The following is a 19,258-nucleotide window of genomic DNA, read 5'->3' as shown; positions in this document are numbered from 1 at the left end:
GGCTAACTATTCAGATTCAAGTTAAGAATAAAATGATTAAGATTACTGGATGACTTTTATTTTTGGTCGTCTAGAGCAGCGTTTCCCAATTTTTCACTTCCAGGTTATTTTCATACCTTGCATATTCTGAAACATTCTGGGAAACAAACCACGATTAAAGGAAAGATTGTTTTTTAAAAAATTTTTTTTTAAATTATTTTTATTTTTAACTATTTTTTAGTTTTTGAGACAATCTTGTACTTTCATCTGGGCTGGGGTGCAGTGGCATGATCTTGGCTCACTGCAGCCTCTACCTCCTAGGTTCAAGCGGTTCTCCTGCTTCAGCCTCCCCAGTAGCTGGAATTATAGGTGCTCACCACCACACCTGGCTAATTTTTGTATTTTTAGTAGAGATGGGGTTTTGCCATGTTGGCCAGGCTGGTCTTGAACTCCTGACCTCACGTGATCCGTCTGCCTCGGCCTCCCAAAGTGCTGGGATTACAGGCATGAGCGTTTTTTTGACCGTTAGTTTAATAATGAAAACTGCCTTTGCCAGTTAGGTTACGTGGTATATGTTTTCTATACATCGAATAAGGTAATCTGCAGCTTTAGGTTTTGACAAAATACACTTGAAGTACAAGGTAAAGCTGTTTTGGAAAAGATTGAGCCATACTGGCAGAAGTGTACTTTTTGTTTTCAAAAATAGGTTTTAGTTGTTTTTTTTTTTCTTTGAGACACTGTCTCGCGCCATTGCCAGGCTGAACTGCAGTGATGTGATCATGGCTCGCTACAGCCTCGAACTGCTGGGCTCTGGTGATCCTCCTGCCTCAGCCTCCTGAGTAGCTGGGACTGTAGGCATATACCACCACTCCCAGGTAATTTTTAAAGTTTTTGTAGGGACAAGGTCTCCCTGTGTTGCCCAGGCTAGACTTGCACCCCTGAGCTCAAGTGATCCTCCTGCCTCAGCCTCCTAAAGTGCTCAGATTAAAGGCATGAGCTACTGTGCCTGGCCATTGTAATATTCTTTCAACTTTTATGATGACTTGAATATTTTCAAAACAAAAAAATTGGGGAAAGCTTTATAGTCACAGGGAATAAAAAAAAATTTTAAGAAGCATATTTCGGTATTATAAGGAATGATTTACTGGGACTAGCTGGGCGGTGGCTCATGCCTGTAATCCCAGCACTTTGGGAGGCCAAGGTGGGTGGAACTTGAGGTCAGGAGTTAGAGACCAGTCTGGCCAACATGGGGGAAACCCCATCTCTACTAAAAATACAAAATTAGCTGGGTGTGGTGGTGCACGCCTGTAATCCCAGCTACTCGGGAGGCTGAGGCATTGCTTGAACCTGGGAGGTGGAGGTTGCAGTGAGCTGAGATCACGCCATTGAGCTCCAGCCTGGGTGACAGAGTGAGACTCCATCTAAAAAAAAAAAAAAAAAAAAAAAGAGAAGTGACTTACTGGGGCCAGATGTGGTGTCTCACACCTGTAATCCTAGCACTTTGGGAGGCTGCGGAGGGAGGATTGCTTGAGCCCAGGAGTTTGAAACCAGCCTGGGCAACATAGACCTCCTCATCTCTACAAAAAAAAAAATTAGCCAGGCATGGTGGCATCTTCCTGTAGTCCCAGGTACTCCAGAGGCAGAGGTGAGAGGATCACTTGAGCCTGGGAGGTTGAAGATGCAGTGAACCGTGATGGCACCACTGTAGTCTATCTAGCCTGGTGACAGAGCAAGACCCTGTCTCAAAAAAAAAAATTAACTCACCAGGATGAAATATATTAAATTAGGATAATATTATGTGGGAGAAGTAGAATGAAGGACTTTTCATAAGTTTTTGTAAATGGATGATGACAGGTATGAAATTGCTCTGGCTTTTGGCTTTCTTTGGATGCATTTAAAAGAGATGGAATTATTTTAAAATACCAGCTTTACAGTTGCAGCAAAAGCAAGAATTGACAAATGGATCTAATTAAACTAAAAGATTCTGCACAGCAAAAGAAACTATCAACAGAGTAAACAGACAACCTACAGAATAAGAGAATGTATTTACAAACTATGCATCCAACAAAGGTCTAATATACAGAATGTATAAGGAACTTAACAAGCAAAAAATATCCCCATTAAAAAGTGGGCAAAAGTCATGAACATTTCTTAAAAGAGGAAATTTTTTTTTTTTAAGTGGCCAAGAAACATGAAAAATGCTCAACATCACTAATCAGATAAATGCAAATCAAAACCACAGTGAGGGATCATCTCATACCAGTCAGAATGGCTATTATAAAAAAGTCAAAAAACAGATGCTAGGGAGGCTGCGGGGGAAAAGGGAACACTTATACACAGCTGGTGGGAATGTAAACTAGTTCAGCCACTGTGGAAAGCAGTTTGCAGATTTCTCAAAGAACTGAGAATTGTGATTTGACCCAGCAATCCCATTACTGAGTATATATCTAAAAGAAAATAAATTGTTCTACCAAAAAGACGTGCACCCATGTTCATTGCAGCACTGCTCACAATAGCAAAGACATGGTACCAACCCAGGTGTCTATCAATAGTGGACTGGATAAAGAAAATGTAGTGGCCGGGCATTGTGGCTCATGCCTGTAATCCCAGCACTTTGGGAGGCCGAGGCAGGTGGATCGCCTGAGGTCAGGAGTTCGAGACCAGCCTGACCAACATGGAGAAACCCCATCTCTACTAAAAATTCAAAATTAGCCAGCCGGGTGTGGTGGCGTATGCCTATAATCTCAGCTGCTTGAGAGTCTGAGGCAGGAGAATCACTTGAACCCGGGAGGTGGAGATTGCAGTGAGCTGAGATTGCGCCATTGCACTCCAGCCTGGGCAACAAGAGCAAAACTCTGTCTCAAAAAAAAAAAAAAAAAAAAAAAAGTGCTACATATACACCGTAGAATACTACACAGCCATTAAAAAGAATGAAGTAATAATGTCCTTTATAGCATGTAAATGCAGCTGGAGGATATTATTCTAAGTGAATTAATACAGAAACAGAAAACCAAATACTGCAAATACTGCATGTTCTCACTTATAAGTGGGAGCTAAACATTGGGCACACATGGACATAATGATGGCAACAATTGACACTGGGGTCTAGTAGAGGGAGGAAGGAGGGAAGGAGACAAGATTGAAAAACTGTTGGAGGCCGGGTGCGGTGGCTCACGCTTGTAATCCCAGCACTTTGGGAGGCGAGGCGGGTGGATCACGAGGTCAGGAGATCGACACCACGGTGAAACCCCGTCTCTACTAAAAATACAAAAAAATTAGCCGGGCGTGGTGGCGGGCGCCTGTAGTCCCAGCTACTCGGAGAGGCTGAGGCAGGAGAATGGCGTGAACCCGGGAGGCGGAGCTTGCAGTGAGCCGGGATTGTGCCACTGCACTCCAGCCTGGGTGACAGAGCAAGACTCCGTCTCAAAAAAAAAAAAAAAAAGAAAAACTGTTGGATACTATGTGGTAAGCAGGCAAACAGGTTTGAAGACTTTAGATCTGGCTAACATTCCTTTACCTCTTTGGGTTCTATGATTATGGTGCTAAGAGTTCACTCAGTAATACTGCTGACTGGCAGATCATCCAGCATGGACAGAGTGACTGTTTTAGCAAAGGCACTATGTGGTTTATGAAGCACAGCCATAACCCAAATCTAGATTATCCCTGCAGCTTTACTATATAAAGTTCAGCTGCTGACAGCAATTATGACACATTATTTATATTGTTTTATGATCTTAGGATTTCCTGTTTCTATAAATGCGGATAATTTCTTTAAAAATAATACAAGTTAAGGATACGCCTAACATAATTTTCAGTGTCCATGAAAATAGTAATTCAATAAGCAAGAAGTTTATAAGTGAACTTCATTTTATTCTGTTAAGTGTCTTATTAAAAAAACTGTCTGGAAGAACTTGACTCATAATAGTTACTTTGACTTGAGGTCATTCATACAGAGATTTGGAATGTGTACCGTGAATATTTTTGCTGGAAATCTAACTGTATGTTAATGTGTAAACTGTGGCCTGTAGTACTTACTGATTGATTGAAATAGTCTCCTAAAAGGTTAAGATTTAATTTTTAGGTTGGAAGAGTGGGGCATACAAGGTCCATGCACACACTGTGTGGCCCCCAAGAATAAGGGGCTGAAAACCATATGTACTTTCTGTTGGCCAGGAACAGTAGAACATCATACCTTTGAATAGATCAAACTGTCTGATTCATAAAGAGACTTCAGCATTGTTCTTATAAAACCTCATCAAATGTTTCCTTGATTTTATACTTGAAAGTGGGAGACTGTAGAGGCTTAATTTAATAAAATACCTATTTAAAAATCAGTAGCGGTATTTTCAAAAGTGTTCTCTAAACCATGAAAATCAGAAAATTAACATTACTGCCATCTCATTGTCTGACTCCATTTGGGTTTTGTCACTTTCTCAGTGATGTTCTTTATAGCAAAATATCCAATTTAGAATCACATAACATTTAGTTGATGTGTTTCTTTAGTCTCCTTTAGTCTGAAGTAGTTATTCACTTTTCCCTCTGCTTTAAAGATTAGAGACCAGTTATTTAGTAAAATGGATTTGAATTTGGGTTGTACAGTGTTTTCTCATTATTAGAGTCAGATTGTGTATCTTAGGCAGGAAGTTCACAAAACTGATTCTGTGTTCGTCTCATTGCATGCTGTCAGATGGCATATGATTTTAGGTTGTCTTTTTTTCTGGCGATGCTCACTGGTCACTTGATTGAGGTGGTGTCTGTTTAGGTGTTTTGTATTTGTTTCCTATTGCTGCTGTAACAAATTACCACAAACTCATTGGTTTAAAACAGCACAAATTTGTTCTCTTAACAATTCTGGAGGCCAGAAGTCCAAAGTCAGTTTCTTTGGGCCAAAGTCATGACATTGGCAGGGCTAGTTCCTTCTGGAGGCTTTAGGGTAGAATCTGTTTTCTTGCCTTTTCCAGCTTCTGTAGATAGCCTGTATTTTTTAGCTTGTGGCCCTTCCTTCATCTTTAAAAAGGGGATTAGTCCATCATCTGCTTCCATTGTCACATTACCATCTGTCTTTGACCCTTCTGCCTCCCTCTTAAACGTACCCCTGTGATTATGGTCCTCCTATGATAATCTCCCTATTTCAAGATCCTTAACTTAGTCATATCTGTAAAGTCCCTTTTGTCATTCGAGATAGTATATTTACTGGTTCCAGGTATTAGGATGTGGACATCTTGGGGGACAGTTATTCAGCCTACCCCACTGCAAAGTCATTTGTTTCCCCTTTGTAATTAGTATTTTGTGGGAGGATACTTGGATTCCTGGTTCCTGTTAGTGGAGAGTGGTATTTAGAAGCCAAGATCTGCATGCTAGATGTGCTCATTGCTACTGGGATTTTTCTGCTCCTAGGCCCACTTAGTAGATAGAGCTAGGGAGTACATATATATGTATTTAGAGCTGCATTTGTATTTGTTTATTAAAAGACATTCATTCATAGTGATATTTTTAATTCCAGTCCAACAGTACAGGGTTCATTCTTGTTTTCTATTTTTTCACTCCTTTTTCTTGACAGTGGAAAACTGACTCCAGGTATCTTTAATATATTAACTTATTCAATCAGTTCCACTGCATATTATCAGTCTCCTTTTCTGCTACCATACTCTCCCCTACACAGATCTCTTCCTTTTCCTGATACTTGGTTTTGGTACTTCTTGCTGGGTAGTCCTCCCATGTGGATGACTTCATCTAAGCATGGTGGTAACAAGGTAGTTGGACTTCTTACATGGTGGTTTTGGAACCTTCTGTATGCCAAGTCCTTTTACTTACCTGTTACCTCATTTAAGAACTGCAGTTTTGTAGATTTTTTTTAATATGGTAAAAAAAAAACTTATAATTAGCCAGCTGGACTCATTTTAGATCATCTCAATTGTGTTGGCAGCATTCAAAACATCGTAAGTTAGGAGCCAGTTGAACATACACCTTCTTCTCTCCATCAGACCTGATGAGTATGTTTACCTTGGCCATGCCAGTGTCATAGAGCTTCTTCACAGCCTATTTGATCTGGTTGGCCATGACATCCATAGTAAACACAAATGTGGTGTTGTCTTCTTCATGGCTGACTTAGTGGTCAAGGGGAACTTGATAATGGCATAATGATAAAGCTTGTTTTTTGTGGGGGTGTTCTTCCTAGGACATTTGAACTGCCTTTGGAGCTGCATTGTCTTAGGCCACTGGAAGGTGGGTGGCCAGTCTTACTTTGTGTGGTTGTGGATGCCTTTCAGCACTGCCTTCTTGTTCTCCAAAGCCTTTGCTTTGACTTTGGCTTTGGGGTGGGCAGGGGCTTCCGCCTTTGTTTTTGGTGCCATCTTCTTAAAAAGGCAGATTTTTATTTCAAAACTTAATTTTTTTTTTTTTTGAGACGGAGTCTTGCTCTGTCACCCGGGCTGGAGTGCAGTGGCGTGATCTCGGCTCACTGCAACCTGCCTCCCGGATTCAAGTGATTCTGCTGCCTCAGCCTCTCGAGTAGCTGGGACTACAGGAATGTGCCACCACGCCTGGCTAATTATTTGTCTTTTTAGTAGAGAGGGGGTTTCACCGTGTTAGCCAGGATGGTCTCTGTCTCCTGACCTCGTGATCTGCCTGCCTCGGCCTCCCAATACATTTTTTTTTTATTTAAACTTGGGAGAGTCTTTCAATCCAAGTGCTTGGGATGAATTTAGTAAAACAATACATACTATTTTTGCTTGGGCTTAATTTCTTTTTAATTGAACGGCAAGATTGTCCTGAGGATTAAAATAATTGCTTTTTTTTTTTTTTGAGATGGAGTTTCACTTTTGTTGCCCAGGCTGGAGTGCAATGGTGTGATCTCGGCACACTGCGACCTTTGCCTCCCAGGTTCAACTGATTCTCCTGCCTCAGCCTCCTGAGTAACTGGGATTACAGGCATGCTCCACCACACCTGGCTAATTTTGTATTTTTAGTAGAGATGGAGTTTCACCATGTTGGCCAGGCTGGTCTTGAACTGGCTGGTCTTGAATTCCTGACCTCGTGATCTGCCCGCCTCAGCCTCCCAAAGTGTTAGGATTACAGGCGTGAGCCACTGCCCCAGCCTTAAGATAATAGCTTTTGTCTCAACTCTTATATAAACTTAAGTTCTTTTTGTTTGCTTGTTTTGAGATGGAGTTTTACTCTGTTGCCCAGGCTGGAGGGATCTCAGCTCACTGCAACCTCCGCCTCCTGGGTTCAAGTGATTCTCATGTCTCAGCCTCCCGAGTAGCTGGGACTACAGGTGTGCACCACCATGCCTGGCTAATTTTTGTATTTTTAGTAGAGATGGGGTTTTGCCATGTTGGCCAGGTTGGTCTTTAACTCCTGACCTCAGGTGATCCACCTGCCTCAGCCTCCCGAAGTGCTGGGATTATAGAGGTGAGCCATGGTGCCTGACCCCATAAACCTAAGTTTTACGGGTTTAGGAGACTTTTCCAGCTTAACACAAAATAATTAGAATTTGTGATACTGAATTTTACTCTACCCTGTTTTTTTTTTGAGACAGAGTTTTGCTCTTGCTGCCTAGGCTGGAGTGCAATGGTGTGATCTCGGCTCACTGCAACTACTGCCTCCCAGGTTCAAGCAGTTCTCCTGCCTCAGCCTCCCGAGTAGCTGGGATTACAGGCATGCACCACCACGCCTGGCTAATTTTGTGTTTTTGGTAGAGACAGGGTTTCTCCATGTTGAGGCTAGTCTCGAACTCCTGACCTCAGGTGATCTACCCACCTCAACCTCCCAAAGTGCTGGGATTACAGGCGTGAGCCACCGCGCCCAGCCCCCCTTTTTTTTTAAATAAAATTTTTAAATGGTGCTTTTTTTGGGGGATGGGAGTGCACTGAGGCAGGAGGAGTGCTTGAGGCCAGGAGTTTGAGACCAGCCTTGGCAACATAGCAAGACCCAGTTTCTACAAAAAAAATAAATAAATAAAAAATAAAAGGAATACTTCACAAATTTGCGTGTCATCTTTGGGTGAGGGCCATGCCAATCTTCTCTGTATTGCTCCGGTTTTAGCGTATGTCCTGCTCCGGTTTTAATGTATGTGCTGCTGAAGCAAGTACTCTTTGTTTTAACTGCAAGTTGATTTTATGTTACAGCTCCAAATCTTACTAGTTTTATCTTAAATAGATGAGATCTAAACTTTGTTGATTAGAAGACATTTTGATAGGCATTTATTTTTGTGTTTGAAGAGTATTATTTCTGCTTAGCTTCCTTAATAAACCATGTTTTACTATTTTATACTTCTTGTTCCTTCTATAGCAGAGGGGAAAGAGGGAGAGAATTTCCCAGAAATTACTGATTATATCTGACTAAATATTTTGGGTGCAAGTCAGTTTTTGCATTTTCATTAAGTCTCATTTCCAAAATGGTCACCTGGTAGTTGAATGAAGTTTTCTAGGTAGGTTGTTTGTTCTAAATGGCAGAAAATTTAACCTATCTTGTAAGTTTTTTAAAGGCTATTTGAATAGGCAGTAATTTCATGTTCCATTAAACTATTAGCATGGTAATGAAGGTTAGTTAACCAGTTAACTGGTTTTAACCTTCACTGTGAAAAATGGTTTTTAATTCATCTTGTTTTTCTTTCTTGACAGAGCAAATTCGATTAAAGAATATCAGAAAAGTATATGGAAGGTGTATGTGGTATCGTTTACGGTTATTAAAACCCCAGCCAAATATTATTCCTACAGTAAAGTAAGTAATGGATTTCAAGAAAAAACCTACTTAATGCTTACTCTTTGCTAGGTCATACAACATATATGTGTAATGATGAATAAGTCATTGTGTCTGTAAAGAAATTGTAATCTATAGTAAGGGTAAGATACGAGAAAATGTGGGAACAGTCTGAACAGATTGGTTTAGGAGTTCAAAGGAAGGAGAGTGTTGCTGGAGATCGGGGGTAGAGAGAGATAAGTCATATTTTGAAGGACCTTGTGCACCTTGTGCAAAGATTTGAATTTTATCTTAAAGACTATGGGGGAATCTTTAAAAGATTTCAGAAGTAGAGAGGTGACATGAACAAGTTAGCATTTCATGGTGATAATTAAAGTTTATTGAGCACATACTGTATGCCAGAATCTGTGCTAGGGCTTTATATGTTATCTAATTTAATTCTGTATTAACTTCAAAGTAGATGGTTTTGCTTTTTCTCACATGAGGAAACTGAGGCTAAGAATGATGACATAACTTGACCAAAGTCATGTGGTTAGAAGTGTTGGATCAGGGACCTAATCACCCTTTATTTTAAACAGGCCATTAACATGTTTAGTTACAGCAGACCAGTTTAATCCTGTGAGGCTATGGGGTGTACTGGTTAAGAACAAGGCTTTGGACATTTATCCTGCATCATCAATTTAGAGGTAATAGATGAAACTGACAGGAGGTGAGAGAGTTAACCATTATTGGACTACTATGTCTTGTGAATTACCTACATTTATCCAGTAGATAGGAAGAGAAGATGTAGCAAAAGAAATTAGTGAGAGTAGAAACAGTTATTTAGAAATCTTGGTTTAAATGATAGCTTTTTTCAGCATAATTTCAGGGGGTTTAGTTTTTAGTTTTTCTTTGTAAGGTTTGACTTTAACTAATTTCTTTTTCTTTTCTTTTCTTTTTTTTTTTTTTTGAGACAGAGTCTTGCTGTGTTGCCCAGGCTGGAGTGCAGTGGTGCTATCTTGGCTCACTGCAGCCTTAGCCTCCTTGGGCTCAGGCATCCTCCCACCTCAGCCTCCTGAGTAGGTGGGAGTACAGGTGCGTGCCGCTACACCTGGTTAATTTTTTTTTTTTGTATTCTTTGTAGGGGTGGGGTTTCACCATGTTCCCCAGGCTGGTCTCAAACTCTTGGGCTCAAGTGATCTGCCTGCCTCGGCCTCCAAAAGTGGTAGGATCACAGGCGTGAGCCACCTTGCATGAGCCACCCAGTTTAGTTTCTTTGTAGGAGGAGGGAAATTCTAGCTTTGGTGTTAAGAGTTCTTTAATGATGTGAAACTAAAGGCAAAGTTAGTGTTGAAAAGAGTAATTTTCTCTTCACTGTTTATTCTTTACTGTTGGTTCTCATTTTAAATTAAATTTTCATAAAGCAGCAAGACTCCCCCCCATATCTGCGGGTTCCACGTGGGAAGATTCAACCAACTGTGAATCTAAAATATTTGGGGGAAAAAAGCAATAAAAATAACAATACAACAATTAAAAGTGTAAATAAAAATACAGTGTAATAACTGTTTCCACAATGTGTATTGTATTAGGTAATATCAGTAATTTAGAGATGATTTAATGTACATGGGAGGATGTATATAGGTTATATGCAAATACTACATCATTTTATACTGGGGACTTGAGCGTCCATGGATTTTAGTATCTGTGGGGTCCTGGAACCAGTCCCCTGAGGATGCCAAGGGACGCCTGTATTTTTGGCCTCCCAGTCTCTTGTCTGGCTTTGTTCAACACTTTGTGGGTATCTGAACCTCAGTTTTCAAGGAAAAAAACTTTTATGAAGCTCTTTTAGTGATTAATAAAGTGATTTAATTAAAGTACAGATTAAGGGAGTTTAGGTAAGGAAGAATTAAATATATACTAGTAACAATTTAGATAAGGTCATAAACCATTAAAACTTTTACTACTTAATCTTGAAGCATTCTTTCAAAGTTAAACAGTTGTTGTGTAATGCTTCTCTTCTGACACCATCTGCCAAACGAAGGCATGTAATTTTTGGAAGTTGCTTCTAAAGATGACGCTTCAGGCTGGGCATGGTAGCTCATGCCTGTAATCCCAGCACTTTGGGAGGCCGAGGTGGGCGGATCACCTGAGGTCAGGAGTTGGAGACCAGCCTGGCCAACATGGTGAAACCCTGTCTCTACTAAAAAAATACAAAAAATTAGCCAGGCATGGTGGTGCGTGCCTGTGGTCCCAGCTACTCAGGAGGCTGAGGCAGGAGAATTGCTTGAGCCCAGGAGGCGGAGGTTGCAGTGAGCTGAGGTTGTGTCACTGCACTCCAGCCTGGGTGACAAAGCAAGACTCCATTCCCCACCCAGAAAAAAAGATGACACTTCAAGTTAATTACTGAAGCCAAGTGTGGGGAAAACGCTTATCTTTTCAGAGGAACCAAACAGGTTTTTTAAAAAAATTGAGCACAGAGCATGATGTGATCCGTTATGTTTCTATCTTTGCTTTGACTCTCAGGAAACTATAGAGCATGGCTTTATTGGTTGTGGTAATTTTCATTAGCCTTGGGATTCTGTTATGAGCTTCTCCTTTCCTCTTCTCATTCCTTGGCTTGGAGAACTAGATGCTCCATGTAAAACATAAGGTTTAGCATATCCTAGGTGTTTTGTTCCTTTTGCCTTGCTTGGTTTTTAATCTTGCTTTTTTGGTTTCCAATTTCATTTTATCTTTGTTTTGTGAGCTTTGTTTGTTAGCCTTTTGGATGAGTCAGGAAAAAAGGGGAGTTAATTCGTGTGGGAATAAAGCATATTTTCAATTTTTTTGTTTTGTTTTTAGCATATTGAGGCTATTACCAAATTTTGGATTTAAAAAGTGTTAAAAAAAAGTTTGCTGTCGTAGGCTGGCCGTGGTGGCTCATGCCTAATTCCAGTGCTTTGGGAGGCTGAGGTGGGAGGATTGCTTGAGCCTGGGAGGTTGAGGCTGCAGTGAGCCATGATCATGATTTAAAAACAGGTCATTCCAATTTTGTTTAATTTGGCCTCTTAAGATTCATTTGATGTATTTGTCTAACAGTTCTTGCTCAGTGTAACAAATTGTCATACAAAGGGTATAAGAAATAAAAGTCATTCGGTATAAGAATAAAAGTCATTCATCACCTAAAGCTAGTTATTATTAAGATAATTACTTTATACACTTATTTATAATATAACATATATACATAGAGTTTTGAAAGCTATTTTGTAAATTTAACAATATAAGATAGATAGTCATCCACAGCAAATATTTTTAGTGGCCAGAAAGTATTTCACTGTAGAGGCTGGGCGCAGTCACTCACCCCTGTAATTCCAGCACTTTGGGAGGCTGAGGCAGGCAGATCACTTGAGGTCAGGAGTTTGAGACCAGCCTGGCTCACATGGTGAAACCCCATCTCTACTAAAAATACAAAAATTAGCTTTGTGTGGTGGCGTGTGCCTGTAGTTTCAGCTACTCAGGAGGCTGAGGTTGCGGTGAGCCAAGATCGTGCCATTGCACTCCAGCCTGGGCAACAGAGCGAGACTCCGTCTAAAAAAAAAAAAGTTCATCCAATGTACAAATGAACTAATGGTACATCTCTACAGTGAAATACTTTCTCTTATTTACATCTGTGACCGCCGTTTTATACTTACTCTTTCCAAATTATTTGAAGTGAAATGGATTGATAGACTGTTGGCTACAAAATGTTGCATTGTGTGGCTGTATCATGGTTTATTTAATTATTTCTCTGTAAATGGTTTATTTAATCAGTTCCTGTGAGTGGAAATTTAGGTTGTTTCCAAAGTTTTACTACTATAAGCAAGGCTATGTATTTATTTTTGCACAATTGACCAATTGTTTTTCCTAGTTTATCTTAATAAAAGTGTAATTGCTGGGTCAGAGCAATTCTTTTTTACATTAAATGGTTTACTTAGCATTTATATATTTCGATCTAATTTAATGGGTCCAGTAAGTTAATGAGTTGAATTCACTTCTGTATTTAAAGTTGTGCAAATAGTAACTGAGAAAATCTGTGACATAGTAGACACTGTACTAGATTATAAAGAATGCAGAGGTGAAAAAGACACCGTCCTTGCTGTAACAGGAGTTTGTAACCCAGTGATTGTAGAATTTGAGTCAGTAGCATAGTGATATGGTACTACTGTAGAGTTTTTGCCTTGACCTTGCCAGAATGTCTTTAGACTCTATGCAGATGTATTTGTTTATGATTCACTTATCTTTTTCCTAAACAGGAAAATAGTTCTGCTTGCAGGATGGGCATTGTTCTTATTCCTTGCATATAAAGTTTCCAAAACAGACCGAGAATACCAAGAATACAATCCTTATGAAGTATTAAATTTGGATCCTGTAAGTAGTATTTTTATATAATGCACATTAGTTTAATGATCCCATGAAAATGCTATAGGTCCTCATTCTAAAAGAAATTGTCCATTCCTATAGAAATCAGACTTTGGTCAGTTTGTTTATTAAAATAAGATGTCTAATCCTCTGTTATTATAATTTAAGCTATAACTGTTGATTGTTATGTTATTAATAATTGGTTTTCAATTGCTAAAATATAAGAATATTTGAAGATGAGAGGAGAGGTTAACTTTTTTTTTTTGAGACGGAGTCTCACTCTGTAGCCCAGGCTAGAGTGCAGTGGTGTGATCTCGGCTCACTGCAAGCTCCGCCTCCCGGGTTCATGCCATTCTCCTGCCTCAGCCTCCCAAGTAGGTGCCCGCCATCATGCCTGGCTAATTTTTTGTATTTTTAGTGGAGACGGGGTTTCACCGTGTTAGCCAAGATGGTCTCGATCTCCTGACTTTGTGATCCGCCCACCTCGGCCTCCCAAAGTGCTAGGTTTACAGGCATGAGCCACCGCGCCTGGCCAGTTAACATTTTTTAAAGGCTTTTTTTTTTTTTTTGAGACGGAATCTTGCTCTGTCGCCCAGGCTGGAGTACAGTGGCGCAACCTTGGCTCACTGCAAGCTCTGCCTCCCAGTTCATGCCATTCTCCTGCCTCAGCCTCCCAAGTAGCTGGGACTACAGGCGCCCGCCATCACGCCCGGCTAATTTTTTGTATTTTTAGTAGAGACGGGGTTTCACCGTGTTAGCCAGGATGGTCTTGATCTCCTGACCTCATGATCCACCCGCCTTGGCCTCCCAAAGTGCTGGGATTACAGGCGTGAGCCACCGTGCCCAGCCTAAAGACATTTTTTTTTTATTATTATACTTTAAGTTTTAGGGTACATGTGCACAACATGCAGGTTTGTTACATATGTATACATGTGCCATGTTGGTGTGCTGCACCCATTAACTCGTCATTTAGCATTAGGTATATCTCCTAGTGCTATCCCTCCCCCCTCCCCCCACCCCAAACAGTCCCAGGTGTGTGATGTTCCCCTTCCTGTGTCCATGTGTTCTCATTGTTCAATTCCCACCTATGAGTGAGAACATGCAGTGTTTGGTTTTTTGTCCTTGCGATAGTTTGCTAAAGGCATATTTTTAAGAGAGATCTGTAATATTGGTTAATGCAAAGTTAAAACTGGGAGGATAATTTGTGTTAGTTGAATGATAAAAATCTTATGACATTGTATTCATTGACACTTAAGCAGTGTGGTAAAATCTAGGTTGGGGGTCTTAGAAAGAATTAATATCAGCCAGGAACGGTGGCTTACACCTGTAATCCTAGCATTTTGGGAAGCTAAGGTGGGAGGATCGCTTGAGGTCAGGAGTTTGGGCAACATAGTGACACCCAGGCTCTATCAAAAAAAAAAAAAAAAATTACCTGGGTGTGGTAGCAACACACCTATAGTCCTAGTTACTTGGGAGGCCAAAGTGAGAGGATAGTTTGAGCCAAGAAGGTTGAGATGAGTGAGCCATGATCCGCACCATTGCACTGTAGCCTGGGCAGCAGAGTGAGACCCTGTCTCTTAAAACTAAAGTGAAACTAGTATCATTAATTTCATTGTCATAGAAATTTAGGTTAACCTTGAGTGTGCCCCTTAGGTGATCTTTTGATTAAACCTGATTAATGGGTTCCAAATAGAAAACTAGTCTTTTGGCCAGCCGCAGTGGCTTGTGCCTATAATATCAGTACTTTGGGAGGCTGAGGTGGGAGGATTGCTTGAGGCCAAGAGTTTGAGACCAGCCTGGGCAACATAGGGAAACCCTCATCTGTACAAAAAACTAACAAAATTAGCTGAACGTGGTGACACACCCCTGTGGTTCCAGCCACTTGGGAAGTCAAGTGTAATTGCAGCACTGCACTCCAGCCTGGGCGACAGAGCAAGACTCTGTCTCCAAAAAAAAAAAAGTCTTGCTTTTATCAGTAGAATGTTAGAACTGAAATTAATGATAGAGATCATCTAGCCTTTTATAAAAATATATAATTTTTAAACCTGGGAGCATATATTCAGGTTGCCCTGAGTATGTATATGTATTCCCTATTTATTAATTTTTTTTTTTTAAAAGAAAATGAGGCCTGGAAAATTTGTATCTTGTCTGGGGTTCCAAGCTTCTTACTTAGTAGCCAAGCTCAATCTAGTGCTCTTTCTATTTTCTCCCCCATAGCACTTACTTTTACTTTGAGTCTTTGCTCAGTAGATGGCTTGATCCAGACATTCATATAACACAAACCAAGGAGGGTATGTATCATCTAGTTTTCTGTTTGTAGAAGAAAAGTTTGCATATCATGTGATTTTTTTCTTATTGCATTGATCATAGTCATTAAGAGAGATTTTAAGGTTAGAAGGGCAATAAAAAACAGTGAAAAAATTATTAATAGAAATTGAGACTAAGAAACCATTAGGGTCAACTTGATAGACAAGCAGCTGAAACCAGGTATTCCTCAGATTATTCCTTAGAAAGTTAACCTTTGATTTGAGGGTTCTTTGAGCCAGATTTAATTTACTGTGATTATTTTTTGATATTTATTTATTTTTATTTTTATTTTTTGAGAGACGGAGTCTCGCTCTGTCAGGTAGGCTGGAGTGCAGTGGCATAGTCTCAGCTCACCGCAGCCTCCACCTCCCGAGGTCAAGCGATTCTCCTGCTTCACCTTCCCAAGTAGCTGGGACTACAGGCGTGCATCACCACACCCAGCTAATTTTTGTAATTTTTAGTAGAGATGGGGTTTCACTATTATGTTGGCCAAGCTGGTCTTGAACTCCTGACCTCAGGTGATCCACCCACCTTGGCCTCCAAAGTGCTGGGATTACAGGCTGTGCCTGGCCTATTTTTTGATATTTAAATGTCAGTATTATTTTATGTAAATGTGTCATCTGTTTTCACTTTCAAATTATCAGTGCTTAGTGTACTATGTGGCACATAGTAGGTGCTCAATAAAATACATATATTGGACAATGTAAGTGTTTTTATTTAAAAATATATGAGATGAAATTTATGGGAAAAATATATAGGATGAAAAATGGATTTTGTCTTTCTCAAAATACTGAGTAGTTCATATTTTAAGTTCAAAATAGGATTGATTATTTCTTTACAGAATTGTGCTTATTTTTGCTAACAGAAAGCTTTTTTTTTTTTTTTTAGGGAGCCACAGTAGCAGAAATTAAAAAACAATATCGTTTGCTGTCACTTAAATATCATCCAGATAAAGGAGGTGATGAAGTTATGTTCATGAGGATAGCAAAGGCTTATGCTGCGTAAGTATCAGGATCCATTACAAATTTTTAGGAATGGTACAGATAAGCCAGGTGCAGTGGCTCATGCCTGTAATCCCAGTACTTCGGGAGGCTGAGGCAGGAGGATCGCTTGAGCCCAGGAGTTTGAGACCATCCCTGGCAACATACCAAGACTCCATCTCTACAAAAAATAAAATAATTAACCCTGTGTGGTGATGTGTACCTGTAGTCCTAGCTACTTGGGAGGCTGAGGTGGGAGCGTTGTTTGAGTCTGGGAGGTCAAGGCTGCAGTGAGCTGTGACCATGCCACTGCAGCCCAGCTTCGATGACAGAGTAATACCCCATCTCTAAAGAAAAAAAAGGATAGTTTTCTGTTTTAATAAAATAGTAAAATAGTTGTCATACACTTTTTCCAAGTGCTTACTTCATGTTGAGTCTATCATTTAGGGGACTACACAGCAGCACTAACGTGGTAATTTAATTTAATTAAACTGGAATTTTTGCCATGTAAACTTGATTAAATTAAGTGGTGAATGATAAGTTAATTGAGCTGTTTTATTAGCATCTTGATTAGAGGCGGGTATACTTAGATCTTATCATTTCTAGATTTTTTTTTTTTTTTTTTTCAGGCTTGATCTGTTTCTCTTGTTTTGGCAATGTGTAGCTTATCTCATTTAAACTATTTAAAGACAAGTTTAATTTGGACTTTTAAGTACTTCATTTTTGGTGTCTTTTTAGAATTTCATCACACAGGATTATTCTTAGTTAATAACAACTGTACTTGTTGAGATGTGGATTTTTAAGGTCCCCTTTTTTACTGCTCAGAAATTTTCTTCACAAATCTTTTCAGAACTTCCAAATAATTTTCCTTGTTGGTCTTATACCTTAGGTAAGGTGCATTGTTATTGTGAGATACATATATTTACATATGCGTTATATGCACACATATATGTCTGTGTATTTATAAAGTTTGAGGAACATTTGTGCACACTTCAGGGAAGCAGAATAGAGCATGTAACATTAGATGCAGTGATCCCTTGGGTATTAATCTTCCAAGAGATAAAACTTAACTAGGTTCTTCAGGACTCTTGATAAGTACATACCCACACAATTCTTACATTGAATGAAAGAGTAAAATATGAGATTGTCTGTCTTTTGAGGACTCAGTGATGTATAATTTTGTGAACTCATTTTAAACATATAAGTAAATACAAGCATACTTTGGAGATATTATAGGTTCAGTTCCAGTCTCCTGCAGTAAAGCAAATATTGCAATAAAGTGAGTCACAAATTTTTTTGTTTCCTAGTGCATATAAAAGTTGTTTATACTACACTGTAGTCTATTAAGTGTACAGTAGCCTTATGTCTTTTTTTTTTTTGAGACAGAGTCTTGCTCTTTCACCCAGGCGGGACTGCAGTGGCACTATCTCGGCTCACTGCAAGCTCTGCCTCCCGGGTTCATGCCATTCTCCTGCCTCAGCCTCCCGAGTAGGTGGGACTACAGGCGCCTGCCACCATGCCCGGCTAATTTTTTTTTGTATTTTTAGTAGAGACGAGGTTTCACCATGTTAGCCAGGATGGTCTTGATCTTCTGACCTCGTGATCCACCTGCCTCGGCCTCTCAAAGTGCTGAGATTACAGGCGTGAGCCACTGTGCCCAGCCAGCCTTACGTCTTAAAAAACAACGTACATACCTTAATTTAAAAATACTGTATGGCTAAAAAATGCTAGTAATCTGAGCCTTTGACGAATTGCATTCTTTTTGCTGGTGGAGGGTCTTGCCTTGATGTTGATGGCTGTTGACTGATCAGGATAGTGGTTACTGAAGGTTGGGCTGGCTGTGACAATTTCTTAAAAGAAGACAACAATTAAATTGACTACATCATTTAAATTCTTGAAAGATTTCTCTAGTATGTGATGCTATTTGATAGTGTTTTATGCACAGAACTTCTTTCTTTTCTTTTTTTTTTTTGAGATGGAGTCTCGCTCTGTCGCCCAGGCTGGAGTGGAGTGTCGTGATCTTGGCTCACTGCAACTTCCGCCTCCTGGGTTCACGCCATTCTCCTGCCTCAGCCTCCCGAGTAGCTGGGACTACAGGCGCCCGCCACCACTCCCGGCTAATTTTTAATATTTTTAGTAGAGACGGGGTTTCACCATGTTAGCCAGGATGGTCTCAATCTCCTGACCTCTTGATCCGCCCACCTCGGCCTCCCAAAGTGCTGGGATTACAGATGTGAACCACTGTGCTCAGCCAGAACTTCTTTCAAAATTGGAGTCAGTCCTCTCACATTCTGCCACTGCTTTATCAATTAAGTTTATGTAATATTCTAAATCCTTTATTGTCATTTCAACAATGTTCACAGCATCTTCATCAGAAATAGGTACCATCTTAAGCTACTTTGCTCAACTATAAGAAGCAACTTATCTGTTCAAGTTTGATCGTGACAGTGCAGCAATTCAGTCACATCTTCAGGCTCCACTTGTTTAGTTCTCCTGCTATTTCTAGCACATCTGTAGTGACTTCCTCTACTGAAGTCTTGAACTGCTCCAAGTCATCCATGAAGGTTGAAATCAACTTCTGGCCGGTCGCAGTAGCTCAGGCCTGTAATCCCAGCACTTTGGGAGGCTGAGGCAGGTGGATCACCTGAGGTCAGGAGTTTGAGACCAGCCTGACCAACATGGAGAAACTCTATCTCTACTAAAAATTCAAACTTAGCCGGGTGTGGTGGGGCATGCCTGTAATTCCACCTACTCGGGAGGCTGAGGCAGGAGACTCACTTGAACCCGGGAGGCAGAAGTTGCGGTGAGCCGAGATTGTGCCATTGCACTCCAGCCTGGGTGACAGAGTGAGACTCTGTCTCAAAAAAAAAAAAAAAAAAAGGAAATCAACTTCTACCAAACTCCTCTTGATGTTGACATTTTGGCCTCTTCCT

At 40.2% G+C, this 19,258-nt stretch overlaps 1 protein-coding gene and 1 pseudogene across 2 annotated transcripts in view; one reads left to right on the top strand and one right to left on the bottom strand.

The window, feature by feature from the left end:
• SEC63 (SEC63 homolog, protein translocation regulator) overlaps positions 1 to 19,258 on the top strand; it is an 84,928-nt gene that overhangs the window by 15,205 nt on the left and 50,465 nt on the right. Inside the window, exons 2-4 of one of the 2 annotated variants that reach the window (XM_003278922.2) lie at positions 8,604 to 8,703; positions 12,933 to 13,047; positions 16,234 to 16,346. In XM_003278922.2, the coding sequence (XP_003278970.1) occupies positions 8,604 to 8,703; positions 12,933 to 13,047; positions 16,234 to 16,346 (328 nt within the window). Of the gene's footprint in view, positions 1 to 8,603; positions 8,704 to 12,932; positions 13,048 to 15,255; positions 15,330 to 16,233; positions 16,347 to 19,258 lie in introns of those variants that run through there. The other variant, XM_030809534.1, reaches the window with a different exon arrangement.
• On the bottom strand, positions 7,943 to 8,037 carry LOC115834535 (annotated as a pseudogene).

This window comes from Nomascus leucogenys, chromosome 3 (genome assembly GCF_006542625.1).
Source record: "Nomascus leucogenys isolate Asia chromosome 3, Asia_NLE_v1, whole genome shotgun sequence".
Lineage (NCBI taxonomy): Eukaryota > Metazoa > Chordata > Mammalia > Primates > Hylobatidae > Nomascus > Nomascus leucogenys.
This window is presented reverse-complemented; position numbering and strand designations above follow the sequence as displayed.